The 16,103-nt window shown below is 42.2% G+C and overlaps 1 protein-coding gene across 3 annotated transcripts in view; it reads left to right on the top strand.

Annotated features, from left to right (window-relative positions):
* PTPRN2 (protein tyrosine phosphatase receptor type N2) overlaps window positions 1–16,103 on the top strand; it is a 664,108-nt gene that overhangs the window by 563,670 nt on the left and 84,335 nt on the right. For all 3 annotated transcript variants that reach the window (XM_068934287.1, XM_068934286.1, XM_068934288.1), the window contains one exon: window positions 13,272–13,466. In XM_068934287.1, coding sequence (XP_068790388.1) covers window positions 13,272–13,466 — 195 coding nt within the window. The remainder of the gene's footprint in view (window positions 1–13,271; window positions 13,467–16,103) is intronic.

Below are 16,103 nucleotides of genomic sequence, written 5' to 3'. Positions count from 1 at the left end.
TCTGCAGTCCCAGGCAATACATAATCTCAAGTCTCCTGATCTCTTTCTGGAATAACTGTACTGACCTCACCGGTGTTTTTTCTGGTGTAATGTCAAGCATAGTCAGGCCTGTCTGTCCTACCGACTTTTGTCCTTTTTTCTGTTTTAGGATTGTATTTTTTCTTTGGAATTTTTCTTTTTTCTTTCATGTTACCGTGTTTCAGAATTGACCAGTTCTTCCATTGAATATCCTGTGAACATTCAGCAGCTACCACTATGATCTGGCTTTCTCTGCCTTTCACATTATTCCTTCAGAATAACGTACTAGAAGGAAAAATAAGTATTTTTTTAAAGTTTGTACCTGGGAAGGCTTTATTTGCTTGTACCAAGGTCGCATTCCCTGGAAGAGATTAGAAGTTAATTCGGTGTACGTAGAAGACTGCTGTCGATGATACTTGCTGGTTGTTGCAGGACCATGTTGCCTGGGAGCAGGACCAGGTTGCAGTTTGTTCCCAAAGTCCCTAATGTACAAAAAAAGTGTTCTCACTACTGCTTTTTTCTGGGTGCGTCTCTGTTCATTCTGCAATCAGTCTCCCACTGGGGGCCCGCGGGAGAGCAGAAGAGCAGGGAGCACAGTGTTGCTTCCTTTTCCCGTCCTTTCAGGTTAGGACCTGAATTGCTGGCCTACAGTCGAGGAGGTTGCGCTGCGTGCGGTAGCGTGCTGGCTAACCAGGCTGCTGGCCTGCTGAAAGGCGCGTGAAGTCTCAGCTCCAAGGCTCTTCTGTCCTCTCTGTGTGTTTGCACCTAGCCTTAGTGAGGAGTCTGAAGCTGCCGCAGCCAGCTGATGGTTTTCCCTGGTAAACACACGTGGTCTTGGCTATTTTGTGGGACAGATGAGCGCATCTCGACATCTCGACCCCTCTGTTTCCTCTGCCTGTGGCCATGTTGTGCGGCTCTTGGAGGAAAGCAGGTGTTGCAAAGGCAAATATTCTGGCGGCACTGTGATGTTTTCACTGGTTTCTTTGCGATATAAACTGTAACAGATGAAGTTTGGGGAGCCAGGACTGGAGCACTCATACGGTCGTGCTGTTCTGATCTTCCCAAAGACACGAGAGAGGCTATGGAAGAGCCTCAGGAGCGTGCGTGACATGCAGGTGCGCTGGGGCCGTGAGTGGCTTGGGTGGAGAGCTCTACAGTTTTGGAAGTTGAGGCTGAGACGTGTGTTAACTGCACAGGAGGCTTCCCTTATCCTTTTCAACAGGGACAAAGCTACAGCTGCAGGGATGAGGACCTCCTGTCCAGGGTGCTTTCCTTTACGTATATTTAGGTGCACAACAGAGATCTAAATGCTTTCTAGCCATTTAAAGAACAGTAAAAAATGTTGATAGGTTTAACGTACATCAGCAAGATACAGTAAGGACGGAGAAACTCATTCATTTCTCTGCAATGTGATTTTTGCTGTGCTTAGCTGCCACTGCACCGGTGTATTTCACTGTAATGTAAATCAGGTCGGGCATTCATGCTGTTGTTCATATTCCAGTGGCTACAGTTCACAGCTTGCCTCAGCTGGGTCGAGTTTTCGTAACTTATAAAAGAAACAAGTCAAGGCTGAAGAAGGGAGACTGTGAGAGAACGCTCCTCAAAAGTGAAATCTTTGAAATAACCAAAATGTATTTGGGCGGAGGGGAGAGACCAGCTTTTGAATCGGAGGAAATCAAATGTAATGTAGACGGCTTAACCAAAGGGGAAAGTTAGTTAGGTTTTCTCTAAGCTTTGCTGACCAGTGTCTGCAGTTTTTGCCAAAGACAAATGAGTGATGTTTTACTGAAGTTTGCCTGGGATGACTGAATTCTGAACAGGCAGGGACTTTGATAGGGAAAGAGTTTGTTAAATTTTTAAGATTTCAGACTGAGAAATACTGTTCCTACTCTGTTCAGGTTTTTTTCTGTTTTTCTGTCTAGTTGCAGGCTTCCTGATGATTCCCATTTTTTCCTTCTCCATAAGGCTGCTTTTGCTTTACTGAGTTATGTTCTGGCAGCTTATCGATCTCCTAAGTGGCCTACTTTGTCCTCCAAAGTATGGGCAGCTCATCATTATCATGATAAAACTCACTTTCAGTATTCTGTTTACATATTTACCTTGGCTGGTGAAGATCACTCCTTTTCCCTTCATCAAACGTTACCTAGTTTGGAGGTTGATGTATGTCCCGCCGGCCGGAAGGAGGGCTCTTCATTGGTCATGCTTTCTGACAGCAGCAGAGGTGTAGGGTTTGAAGCAGGCTGCATTACAGCTGAACTACCAGCCCTACCTATTTGCTAATATTGCTCATCTGAGCATCCCACTATGCTTCAAAAATGTAGTGGGCAGAATAGTCACATGTCATAGAAGTACTGATCTTTCCCACTAACCACAAATAGAAGGACTAGGGAAAGATAAAAAGGAAAAATTGAGTATGCTGCTGCTGTTCTAACAGTACGGGGAAAAGAAACTTGGATTTTACCTTTTTCCGGCTTCTCTATTAGAGTTCATCCTTGCTTCCTGTGAAAGGAGAATGCCTCATTTGGAGTGAAAAGGTGCGATTTGCTGAAAGAGGTTTCACTGCAATTGATCACCCTGAAAGAAGACAGTGGCTAGCTTAGCTAGCCACATATGATGGACCTGGATATAGTTTTGGGAGCAAGATCAATAATATATGTATGTAAAGTCAGGCTATATAGTGAAGTTATGTCATACAGAGTCTCCCACTGTACTCTGGGGATATAAAATATACTGTAAAAGGAGAAGGTGAGCATGGAAAGTCCATATACTGTCACCTACAAGAGTGCAAGAGAGAGCACCTGCAACTCCTAATTAACCTCACTGTAAGGCTTTTGAGTGTGAAGTTAAAATATACGGAGTGTTACCTCCCTTATAAGCCATTCCACATTTGAACTTGTTTTTGAAGGTCTGAGTCAAGGCAGTGGCTCTCCAGGCATTGCTGACTGATAATCTTGTTTGTTTGTTTGAGAGCCGCAGAAGTTAATTAAATCTAAATCAATGATTCAGACTTCTTTGAGTGCAGTGCTGGTCACTCCGTCTCCGAAGGAATACCACAGAAATGAGGGAGTGCAGACAGTGACAGGAATGATCAAAGATGTGGAAAACTCGTATGAAGAGAGGTTGAAACAAATGAGATTATGTCTTTTAAAAAGGTAAAACATGGGGGTGTAGAACAGTAAAAAGTATATAAAATAATAAACAGTATTCTGAGGAAGAAGTGAAACTTGTAGTCTCACTTTTGCGTAGCATCATGGCAAAGATATTCAGTGATATTAACTACGTAAAATTAAAGACTAATGAAGGAAGGGCTATGCACGTACCATGTAACTGCAACGTGAAACACCCTTTCCACAGAATGTAGCTGCGACACAAAGAGTGAGCAAGAATCGCGAGAATCAAAGAAGTACTGGAGACAAAATATTCCAGGCAGTAAGATAGCTAATGATGAAGAAGTTTCAGAAGATGCATGTTCGTGCCTCGGGACTTAAAATAGTCCAAACTGAAGATGAAACCCTGTCAGGAGTGTGCCTACTTCTACGTACTCTGTTGCTCTAATGCTTCTTGCAGGCAAATGTGGATCACCTGGATCGGTGGTGTGAGGTGGGATAACGGCCCTGCGCGGGCGATTGCATGCAAGTTGGCAGGTGAAAATCCAGGAGCTGTAGTAATGACAGTGCAAGTTCTTGTCTTTAGAAGCAAAGAAAGAGATTACCTGCGGGCAGTTCCTGCCTGGTATTTATGGTGCGCGTGGCCCGGGGTGCTCTGCCCCGGCCGGCAGTGCCAGAGCACCATGCCAATCCACGCGGGGCAGAGCAGGGGCAACTTGGGACCTCGTTGGTGTTGCTGTTTTCTGCAAAGTGCACGGTCTTCCTGCATCTCCCAACATCAGTGTTACGATCTGAGGCTAAAGTCCCTTTCACTGCTTTTTTCTGGTGCCTGCTGCAGTGCATAAAGTGAATGCATAGAAATATTGACCAACATCACTAGTCCTTTTATTGAAGGCTTTTGTGGTCAGTAATAGAAAAGTGTCTATTCTTTAAGATACGGTGGAACTCGTACTATTTCTGCAGAGTCTAGTGGAGTTTTACTGTATTACCAAATTTTTGGCATATAGTAACCTGCTTGAACATACTAGCAACTTTCTACTTTAGGTACCTTTTTTTTTTTTAATACTGTGACCTTGCTTACAAAATTTATATTTGTTCTTCCAATCAGAGTTGGAAGAGTTACTACATTTTTATTTTCAGTGGGGAATGGGAGAACAGTGGCTGTAGTTTTCAGATCATGAGAGTGTAATGGTTGGCACTTGCAGCTGTCGTGATGGGTGACGTTATGAAAAACTATTTTTCACTGATGGCCATCCTCACTATATACTTCCTGATCCCAGCATTAAATGTCCTATGTGTATAGCTTCCTTCTATGAAAAAAGTATTTGAGGTTTTTAGAAGGTTTTAGGACTTCTTTTTCTATTTTTCTGCCTGGTTCTCGTGCTTCAGTTACCATGAACGCAGTTACACAGCCTTTAGGAGAAGCAATAATAATCCTTGGAATGGGGTAAAATAACATTTTAGGCATAAAGTTGTGCTATATATTTGTTTCTTTCAGAGCTAGAAGTGCATGCTGAGTCCTGCCGGGGAGCTGGGAATTCTTATTTCTAGCAGAAATGATCTCCCGTTTTCAGTCCTGCAGAGCAATAAAACAGTGGACTATACAGCCTTTATGTATATCTTTCCTGAGAAACTACAGCTGGCTTGGGACTGCGTTTTTTGCCTGCTTTGGGCCCCAGGCAACTATAAACGCTGGGAGTGGAAAAGGAAACATTTATGGCAGTTATCTTTTAGAGCACCGGCATCTGCTAGAAGCTGGTCAAGCTTCGGGTGTATTAGACAAAGTCAAAATACATGATAAATTTGCACATAGTTCTGCATGGCCTTTCAGGTTAATTCTATCATTACTGCTGTTTATTTGTAACTCATACTGTGCTGTGTGGCTCTCACCATGCTAGCAATGAATTTACTGTGCAAATTCATATTAAGACACAGCTGTGCCCTCAGGAGCATGTATTTGAGTTTGTTAAGATGGAAAAAATATGGAGAAGGGGAGGTTTGTTTTGCAGACGAAGACTATAGTTGTAGGAAATTAGGGCTAGTTTAGCAGAACACTGCAGACTCGGGACCGTAGCACTTTAGGCATGGATGCTTGTAGCTAGACACTACATACGCAGTTTCTTAGCAGGGCTGAGGGCTGAACTCTGATTTTTCTATGTCCTAGTTATTTCTTAACAAGTCTTTCCTCTCCAGGCTTCATACTTACCATACGTTTGTAATATGCTACATGCAAGCACACCTGTAATATGGGAGTTGCAATTTGGAATTTGGCTTTGGGTCAAACCACCAAAAAATATCAGAATTGTTTGTGGCAGGTAGATAAATCCCATAGCCTCCTGTCTCCAGAATTACAGCTGTCTGAGTTGCAAGACCAGCGATGCTCAGAAGCGCTCAGAGACACCCAAAGAAAACCTGAGAGCTTTTATACGAGTAGATCTCAGGTGACTTTCTACAGGTTTATGAACTGCAAATCTTTCCTGATAGAAAGTAGTCGTCCCTGGTTTCCTTGGAGGCTTGCGGGTACTCCCTTTAAATCTTGAAAGAAACCACCTCAGTTTGGCTGTGATGCCATTATGCATGGAAAATACCAGTTTAAATCCTTTTAAAGAACCACTAACCTTTTTAGCATATATTCTACCTGTAAAATGCTTTATGCTGGGGTCATATTAAGTCGAGAATGTTTTTCATAGAACTGTTCCCTCTTCTAGAAATCAAAGACATAATCTGTCTTCTCTCCATCTCGCTTAGCCTACCTGTATTTTTTTTATAGGAAAAAGGAAACGGTCCAGTAACCTAAGCACGATCTTCAAATTTCACTGATCCTCTGGAAAGTAATATTGTCTCCACAGAAGCCTATGCTTTCCTGGTGTGGATAGTGGAGAAAATACGCTATCTTTATTTCAGGGAAATACTATATCATTAGATATATGTTGTCTTGTCTTCTTTGGCTGCGTCTGAGCCGTGGAAGAGGTCTCTCCCTCCTTCATGAATCTGGGCTATTTAGATGTCTAACCTCTTTGATGAGAGGTCAGTGAAAGAATTAAAGTAAAAGTATTTCCTTCAACTGCATTGCATACTTAGTGTCTTTGATTCTGTGGAAATCAGAACCGTTCGTGCCTACTGGACTTTTATTGATGTATACAAAACCATTATGGAATATGGACCTTTTTTTTTTTTGAAGGCTCAGACTGTGCAGACGTTTGAAATGAAAGAGAGGGAATGAAACAAATAAATACAAACAGAAGAAATCATTTTCCATTTAAAGATAACCATTTTTTTCTTTGCCTTTCCCCTCCTGCATAAGCTCTACTTTCTTTGTGTGCACGAAGAAAGGGGAATCATAACTGCATGAGTCACCACCAGGGAACACTGGGAGTGCCAGAATAATTGAAAATTTTCGTTTCACAGACCCTGATCAAAATTGGGGTTTGTTAGGAAAATGTTTCTCGAACCTGTGTTTGACTGCGGTGCTGCCAAAGAGACACAGTCGCAGCCCTGCTATTTGAGTCATTCGAAAAGAAAACAAAGCAAAACCCTTTCACTGGGCACTCGTAGTTCAGCCATATGGATGGTGGTGCGGTATGAGGGTCCGGTCAATAAACTGAGCTGTAGAGACCAAATCTATACTGACAATCAAATAAATACATTTTACATTCTGATTTTGGGGGGAGGGAGGGGTTGACACTCTGGCAGAGCTTGTTCTCTCAAAATAAGACTTACACCATTATTCCAATACCTTTTTCTGGCGATGATAGAAAAGATATGTATAAATATTCCAAACATACAAACAGCGCTTTTACTCCTGGACAAGAGGTATGTCAGAATGAAGCTAAAGCTGAAAAGTGTGTTTCAAAAACTCAAAAATAAATGATAATAAAGCTGTAATTATCCCCAAAGCTACAAACACAGTAAGTAAGTTAAAGTTAAATTTATGACACCTACAAGCATATTAAGTATGCAAAAGCATAACAAAAGGCCGCCAAATGACTTTAGCTTCACCCTCAAGTAACACTAAGCAAATTTAGTTAGAGAATAATGATGTTTGTAGTCCTAAATTGATTTGCGTAAAAAAAAATGAGCTTACCTTATTTTTTCATTTTTTTTAATTCTCACTGCATTATGACTTTTTTTATCATAAAAATGGTTAAATCCATGCTCTAAGTGCAGATTTCAACTCATCCATTGAATAGCAGTTCCTTAATTTAAAGACAAGCGAGGATAATACTCAACTAAGTGTATTACAGCCGAGAAGAAAAGCATTTTAAAGACCTTTTTTTCCATACCTAGTATATAAAAGGTTACATCTGCTCTTAGTTTTCATGGACTGTTCTGTTACATGTTGCAGCCTAGAATCTTTTAGAATTAGTATTTACCATTTCTAATTTAAAATTTGTACAAAACTTAATTTTGTTTCACATGTAAAATGAATACTGTGTTTTTGTGACCGTGCTTGCTTAAAGAGATCTGTTTCTAATAGAATATTAGCCAGGTCAGGTTGTAAGGGCTTGGTATACACTCATCTACCAGTTTTCTTAAAAAGTATTTTTCTTTGTCTAATGTGTCCTCTCTTTCTTTAGTAAATGTACCATGTAAGTGTTTATTTTCTCTTATATTTTTTTTAATTCTGAAAATAGTCGTCCCACACGTGTTTCTAGACTAGGCCAAATGATTTCGGTTTGTATCTGTTAAACCAAAGATTTTTAAAAAGTGGAAATGTCAGGCCTATTTGCTGGACTTTATTTTTGGGATTACGTAAGTTTGGTGCTCAGATTTAAAAAAAAAAAAAAGAGAGAGAGAGACTCATGAATATATAATATTGAAATTATATTTCTGTTTTAAATGAACTGGAAAGTTAGAAGTTCCCTCAGATCCTAGGTTTCTTTCAAGCAGGTTTGAGGTAAATATGATTGGGGAAGAACAGCAGTGTTTTATATATGAAGCTACTTCTGTTTACTTTAGATTGAGCAATTTCATCTATGATAAGCCTGAGAGCAGCTAGATGAGGAGGGTTCACCTGCCATGTTCTGCACTGGGCTGGGACTGCCCGGACACTGTTGCATGGTATGGTCATGCTGAACGGGTATCTTAGTAAAGAGCATATCTGCACTTTGGGGAGGAGTGGCAGCGGGCGACAGCTCACCTTCGAGAGAAACAAAGGTGTACGAGAGGTGGATAAAGGAAATACCCCTCACGCTCTGGAATTCATTTCATGGACTTGTTTGTGGTGCCCTTCCTGGCAGAGCCTAAGGCTCTGCTGCTGGAGAAACTGAATAAAATGAAGAATAAGATTTAATATTTACTGTTGAAGCTTCAGCTCCAGCTTGTTTTGGTGTCATGCTCCTCTCTAACTTTATTCCTTACCATGGCGTATACATAGATCTCTCACTAAAAACAAACGTTTAAGAAAACCACGTGGTCTTAATGGGTTTTGCAGGTACCTACTGTATTAGTTGGTCTTACTGGAAGATAAAAATTTAATCCAAATTCGGGTCTGCTGGGTTGCACTTCTGTGGCCTTGATGCCTCCTTGTTTCCAAGGCAAACGCAAAGGTCTGAAGAGGCGCGCGCAAGTCAGCGCGGCTCACACTGGGATTGCACCCAACACACGTCTGCTCGTTTTTCTCGTTGCGGAGAGGCTCCGCTAATGCGGTTCTTCCTCGGCCACGTGGCGAGAGCCTTAACTAGAGCTGCTGAGAGCGCTGGAGGGAGCGTTTCCCACTCGTCTCTTGAAGTTCGGAGACCCCATCTGAAAAAACAGCGCCGTGAGACTGGTGCTCTGTTCCTGGGAGGAGAGACTGTGGTCCATTAGGCACAACAAGTCTCTTAAGGTCCCTCTTGAAATTTGGGTAAGCTACATGCGCTACATGTAACGTGGTTCATTCACAAGCGGGCTGTACTACTTGCAAATCTCTTTACTGTACCTAAGGAAAGAGCTGTTGCTTTGTGCTTCTCCGTGTCTCTATCAGGGTAACCACGTATTAGAACTGCTTTAAAACCTCACTGGAAGAGGTCCAGGGTTTTTCTGAGAATATTGTTTATGGTTTGTTTAAGGTTATCAATTATGTCTCAAATAAAAAGCTCTCTGCAGATGATCATTGTGCTGTACTTTGAACTCATTTAACTGGACATTATTTACAGAATATTTATCTTGGTTATGGCAGTTTTTGTCACACAGCGATATTACTTTTCCATTATATACTACATGTGACTACCACATAAGTTTGATAATAAATGTTGGGAAATAAAAAACGGAGTAAGTGCCTCAGTATGATAGCAATTCCCATGTGATGGGAAATAATGTCATAAACTTCAAATTACCTTTTAAATAAATGTTTATGTCCAACCCATCCATTAGAACATAGCCTGAGGGGTCAGGACGATCATTTCTTCATATTTCACTGTATGCACTATGATTGCTTTTTTAGGTGTAAATGATGTTTTTAAACGAAGAATGGTATTCAAACCGTACGCAAACAAAGGCTAGACGGTACTGAGTCGCAGTGTGGTAGAAATAGCCTCAGCCGCCCTGCTAAATATAGAAGTGCAGTAATAAATTGAATTCATTCTTAGAAAATACTGTTAATGGTGCATGTGCTGAGAAGATACAGAAATACGGCTGCTGACATCATTCATACATTTTGCGACTTTGACATTTTAGGCGAGTTTAACTTCCAAGCGTTGTTTGGCAGATGGTGGGTTTACTACATGCTAACAAGAGGAGAGATTTTGGAGAAGGAAGGTGCAGAGAAGTGGGAAGATGATGGACAGCCCATTGCGGGGGGTCTTAACCATGCTTGTGAAGCGAGGCTACCTCTGTAAGCACCCAAGGAGGGTGTTTCCTTGGTGGCAACAGGTCAGAAACATCCCCTGGCACTGAGCCCTGGTGCCACTCGGAGGTGGCAGCACTACCCGGGGTGGAGAGGACCAGAGCCGCCATTCTCCGTGGTGAACCCAAACCCGAATCCCTTTGCTGGAGGCACACAAAATCGTCTCACCTTGACATTTAGAGATGTATATGCTCTGAACTGGGCTTCCCTTGTCCAGCCGCACGTCCTGGAGGAAGCCCTTTGGCTCCCCCAAACACCCTACGCGTTGGTTGGCGCTTTCGTGAAGGGCAGCGTTCACGGTGCCACCCTGCAGCCCTGGGGACGACGGGGGAGTCGAGGTGGTCGAGCGTAGCCCAGAGGCGGCTCTGCGGAAGCAGAAGCTGTGTCGGCCTGAGCCGAGTCCCGCTCAGCAAGGAGGAGACGGTTCCCGGCTGCCGCGGTCGGCTCGCCTTCGGTGGCCATCGCTACCGGGCAGGTGGGCCTTCCCGTGTCACGACCCAGAGGCCTTCCCGGAGTTTGGGGCAAAAACGCGTTCTGCTGTCAGGAAAAATCCTTCCGTCCAGGATGCTTTTTAGGGCTTTCTCGGAGCAGAAAGGGTCAAAACGTGAGTCGGGAGCGGCTGTAATGAGCCACGGGCGCCTGCTGGGCATCGCGGGGCAAGGCCGGGGGCGAGCGCGGGCGAGCGGCCGGCCCGCGGCTGGCGGAGGAGAGAGCCCCCAGCGCCCGTTAGTCCACCCCGGAAACAAAACCAAGAAAAGCTCAGCTGAAAGGCCCGCTGGCTTTCGACGCCAGTCGAGACGGGCAGCGGTGGTTTAGCCGCAGCTGCGATTTGACCTTCCTGTTTACACTGAACATTTTTTCTTACCGCGTAAAGTGACTTGTTTGTTTTGTTTAAGAAATGTGACGGTCGCAGCAGTTCTGGGAATAATTGTTTGGGTTCTCCGTATGTCAGGAAAGAAATATGTTAATGTTTGAGATCAGGCGACCTTTTCTTTTCTTTTCTTTTCTTTTTTAAAGCTTATTTATGCGTGTTGTGTTTCTCAACCTTACCTTCCTGCGAACGCGTGCAATTCAGCTTTAAAATGAATATTAAATATTTCATGCCCCAAACAGTGATGTAAGTCAGGGGTTGATCTAGAACCGGTCGGCCACAGCGTTATTTCTTGCATCGTTACCGTTTGCAGAACAACACCCTGGTCGTTTGGCAGAATTTGCTTGTCCCTGATTCTTTGTAGTTAGCGCAAGTCCCTAGTCCTTTCCGCAGCGGGTTAGGACTGCGGGCGGGATGGGAGCAGCCGGGACCGATTGACTCGGATGCGGTCGGCAGGCGGCTGCGGGGGGGGGCAAGCGGCAGGACGCCTGCTAGAGCGAAACAAGCGTCTGTCTCGGCCAGACGTCAGGTCACGCGAGGCACGTGACACGTGCCGTCAGCGGTCAGGTGATAAGCTGCTTTTTTATTTTTGTTTTTTTAATATATACCTTTAATTGTTGCACTTCTGCCTCGTGCAGTAAATATTTGGCCTGTTAAGAATGGCGTGAAGTCACTAAGGTGACAAAGAACGGAAAGCATGCTAGTGCCAACGTGGAGAAAATGTTCTTTGTAAACAGAGAACCGTTTCGTGTTCGGCGTGGAACAAATTAACAAAAGTACCAAGCGGATAGATCCAGGTAGGAGAGTCATTTGGGACAGTCAGCACGGTTATTCCAACAGGAGACAGCATATACAGAGAGTAATTTGCCCTTCCGAAACTTGCTGGATGTATTTTGTAATAGCCCACAATATATGTCTTGTTTATATATGGTATGAATTTTGCTTCAGCATGTCTTAATTTACTCTTGAATACGTATATCTTCATATATTTCACTCCATAAAAGGGTAAAATTCTACATAAATGTCTCTAATGCCAAGTGAAATAGAAGCTTTGGTAGAAGGCGGACAAATGGAAAACGTTCGGATGGGTCTTTATTCATTGCCTCTTGGTGCCAAGAGGTATAATGGTTTCAGTAGTCCTGCTTGAATGCTTGCAGCCGTCGCCTTGAGAGCTGGGATCCTTCTCCAGCATCTTAGTGTGTACAAGGTTAAAAACCTGTATGCTCAAAGTTATATTTCTGACTCTTCTAGGAAAAGAAGATTTTGCTGCGCATGATACACAGAGCTTTTCAAATCATCCTGCGGATGGCACTTGGGTTGCAGCTGTATTATCAGTGAATAAGAAAACAGGCCACAGTTTTTCAACAGTATGAATTCTTCAGACTGTATTGTTTTGTTAGCCTGAGGCAAGAGACTGCGCGCTTAGTACTCGTCTGTGTAAAATGAGTAATCTGAGACAAATGTGTAACTGCGCCGCGTATACAATATGTCCAAACACTATGGACTAGCCAGTCTTGCTGTGCGACACAGGCATCCAAATATGTTTCACGGGCAATAGACATACGTTAAAAATGATAATTTTATTATATACTCTGAGATTTTACTGCACACAAGTGATTCTAAAAGCATTATAACAATGACATTGGAACTGTGGGTCTATTTATCCCATTAGAATTAGAATTTTTTACCCTAGGAAGTTGTTCTTACTAGCAGAATCGTCTGTTACGTAAACAGAATTCTTTATTTTTACGTGAATTGTATGCCTGAGTGTGACTGCAAATATATATTCACAGTACGATCTAGTTTGGAGTTTTTAACACGATTTGCATTAGTGTGTGTGATAGCTTGAATTTTCTTTCCTTGCCAAAGCTGCTTAAACAATGCCAGTGACAGATTTCGGGTTTTATTCTTTGTTAATGTCATTCTTCATCCTCTCTGCCCCACATCAGGGAGGAAGTGTTGTGGTTTTGCTGTTTTAATGAAGAGAAATGATGCATCTATCAACTAGAATTTACATTGGAGAGCACATCAATTCAGTTGCCTTGAGCTTGCTGAGTTTGCATATTCAGGGCCAAGCAGTGCTCTCAATTACTCCCGTGCAACCCCATTAACTTCAGTGGGTTGTGCAGTTCAGAAGTGGGTTTGTGGAAAGCAGAGCGATACTAGGGGAAAAAAAATCCGCTTCAGAGATGAAGCTCCAAAATATTGTCCGGTACCTAAAAAGAGATGTGCATACAGTCGTAATTAAACTTTTGAAAGGTCGGGATATTCATTATGCAGTAATGTCATTGAGCATTTCTAGTAGATGTACAGAACGGAGCAGATAGCCTCCCAAAAATCACAGCAGCGAGGCGAAAAGCACTTCCAGCCCTGGAAATAAATCATATGTCTTTAGTAGACTGTATTGTGTAATTGCTGTTAACCATAGGGTGTTTCTTTCTCTTTTCAGGAGCTATGCCGTCAGCGTATGGCAGTAAAAACATCTGACCGCCCGGAGCCCCTGCATGCTTCTCGAATAAATAGTGTTTCTTCACAATTTAGTGATGGGCCGATTCCCAGCCCCTCGGCTCGGAGCAGCACATCATCCTGGTGTGAAGAACCGGTTCAGTCCAACATGGACATCTCCACCGGTCACATGATCTTGGTAAGGCTTTAGTTTGCGGCATGTGCAATGTCATCCGAATTCATAGTACCTGTTTAGCATTTAAAAACTTTTAGAGGGGAGCTGTCTTTTCACATGTAAAACTATTCCTGAGCTTTGTTGGTAATCTCAGCTTTATATAATTAAAACTAAAGGGATTTTTATTTCCATTTCTTTTGCATTATATTGTTTGTTTGTCTCTCTGGGGAACGTTCTTTTGTCTTGGGCATATGAATTGTTTGTGTGCTTGCTTTAAAAAGATAAGCCATGTTTTGTCCTTTTGTCCTGTTCATTTACATTTAACTCAGCTTGGGCAATTGAAGAAAACTGCTCCGTTTCTGATCAGCTTGCTTCTTTTTCTTGAGTGCCTTCAGTGTGCTGATTTTGAGCTGAGGATGTGGCAGGAGAATATTAATAATACAGAACAATTTCTTTTTCATGACGGTTAGATAGGAAGAGATCTGAATCTGGAACCTAGACTCAATTTTGTTTTGTTTAGTTGGTTTTTTTTCCAAGTTGGATCTCTTTTTATGTTTGAAACGATACAAATGCATCCTATTAATGGAGCCTGCATTGGAAAAGTTGGGTTACTTCCAAACACAACTTGAGATCAGTATCAGTGTAGAAGATGGATGTGTGAATATCTGCGTGCATTTATGACATGGCTTTAGCTATGCAAAAAGGGCCGAGTCCAGTGATTGGAACTGGTTGCAGCTTGTTTTTGTCTCTCTCTCTCTCTCTCTCTCTCTCTCTCTCACTGTTAGTGTCCTGCTGGGACAGCTGTGGTGTAAACCCCCATTTTTGTGCCTTATTGTCCTCTTCCTTTAAATGGGGGGTGATGATATTTGTTTTCTCTGTAGGATGCATTGAAATTGGCTGAGGAGAAGTTAGGTGATGGGAAGATGATGAGTCACATGTAGTCACATGTTGCTGTTTTCCTTCCTGTATATGACTTCTGTTTATTAAGATGATTGATCTAAAGTAAACACCCATTCCAGTTGGTAGTATTACCAAGCTCCCTATTTATTTATTTATACCCCTCTGAGAAGACTTGCTAGTGGGATTTCTGATAAGGAGATTTCTCTCACCGTGTCATACTTCTGGATCATAATTTTTCTCCTTCCTTCTCTCTTTTTCTGGCTTTGTGTTTGGAAGTTCTATCTTCTCAGATGTTTTTCAAGTTCTTATAAGCCACCTCTCCTAATGGAGAATGAAATGAAGGCAGGCGAAATCCAAAGAGTTAATTTGACCTCAGTCAGGTTCCTGACCTCCTTCAGCCTTGGTCAGGTCAGCTGTAAAACTGAGTAAAAGCAGGACAGCTTTGGAAACCAGATGCTTCATCCCAGTGTATCTTCCTGAGTAAATGCTTCCTGCCATTTCCTTCCCCTCCCAAAAAAAGAGTTAATTAAATACTATTTTAAAAACTGATACACAAAAGTACTTTTCAAGGGATGCTGCCGTGACAGAAAATAATATTTATTACCATTTTTACTATCTCACTTCTGCCTAAGCAGAATTAAAATTCCTAACTTGATTTCCTCCCACAGTTAACTAAAATGCTTGAGAAAATAATGTAAGAAGGACTCCAATTGCTTAACCTCAAAATAAGTACAAATTCATGTGGTAAGGTTCTAAGATAATATATTCGTATGAAAAGAAGAGCAAAATTTCCTACATAGATGGAAGTATGCATTTAAGATTTGCAAGCAATTTCAACTAGTTTAAAGGAAGCAAAATTGTTTGCAATTGTATTATTAAGAAAAATCTGAAAAACCCACAAAACTTAAGGGAAAGAAAGTTGCATATGGCAACCACTTTGCTAATTCTGGATCTGAGAATTTCTTCAAAATCGCAAGAAAGTCATATGAAAAAGTCATGTTTTTGCAAGCTAGACTTTAAAAAAACAGTCAGATGGATCAGGAGCACTGTTACGGTTTTCCGTGTCTGTAACTCGGTCAATCCTGGTTAACCCTGAATGAACTCATACATATGTTAGCTATCTAACCGCATATGTTATATCTTAGATGATGAGGGTTCAAAGAAGGGTAAAAGAACTGCTGTAATTGCTGGAGAGTACAACCTACACAGGGAGAGAAAAAAATAGTTAATTTGTTTAGTCTAAACTGAACAAGCAGAAATCAGTGGTTCATGGAAGTCTATGTATGTTCTTTGAAATATGGGATGAGGAAAAATTGTTCTTAATGGACGCGGATGATACAATTAGGAAGAAAAGACAGGTTAGAATCAAAAGGACGCATTTAGGTTACATATCAGGCCAAGTCTAATAGGAGGGTCAGCAGGCAGTGGGGTTGTTTACTTAAGGGAAGTCATTAAACCTTATGTTCGAGATCTTCTTACGGCAAAGCTAGGTTAAGTTTACGTGGGAAGATCAGCATCATGCTGCTATAGCTCTGAAGCAGATGATTGGACTTGATCAGAATTGCTCGTATTTCGTGTCAGCGTGGGTCACACTGACAGGCAGCCTGAAACTGGAGAGCTGACCCAGTTTATGTTTTGCTCAAAAATAAACGCACAGCTCCGTAATACCTTATGTGCCTGAATTTCTCTCTCCCTTGAGACACTGTGGTTTGTTTGACTTCAGCAACAGAAAAGGCTCGCAAGCAGTGAGCTTATCTTCCA

The sequence above is a fragment of the Struthio camelus genome, chromosome 2 (genome assembly GCF_040807025.1).
Source record: "Struthio camelus isolate bStrCam1 chromosome 2, bStrCam1.hap1, whole genome shotgun sequence".
Classification (NCBI taxonomy): Eukaryota; Metazoa; Chordata; class Aves; order Struthioniformes; family Struthionidae; genus Struthio; species Struthio camelus.
This window is presented reverse-complemented; position numbering and strand designations above follow the sequence as displayed.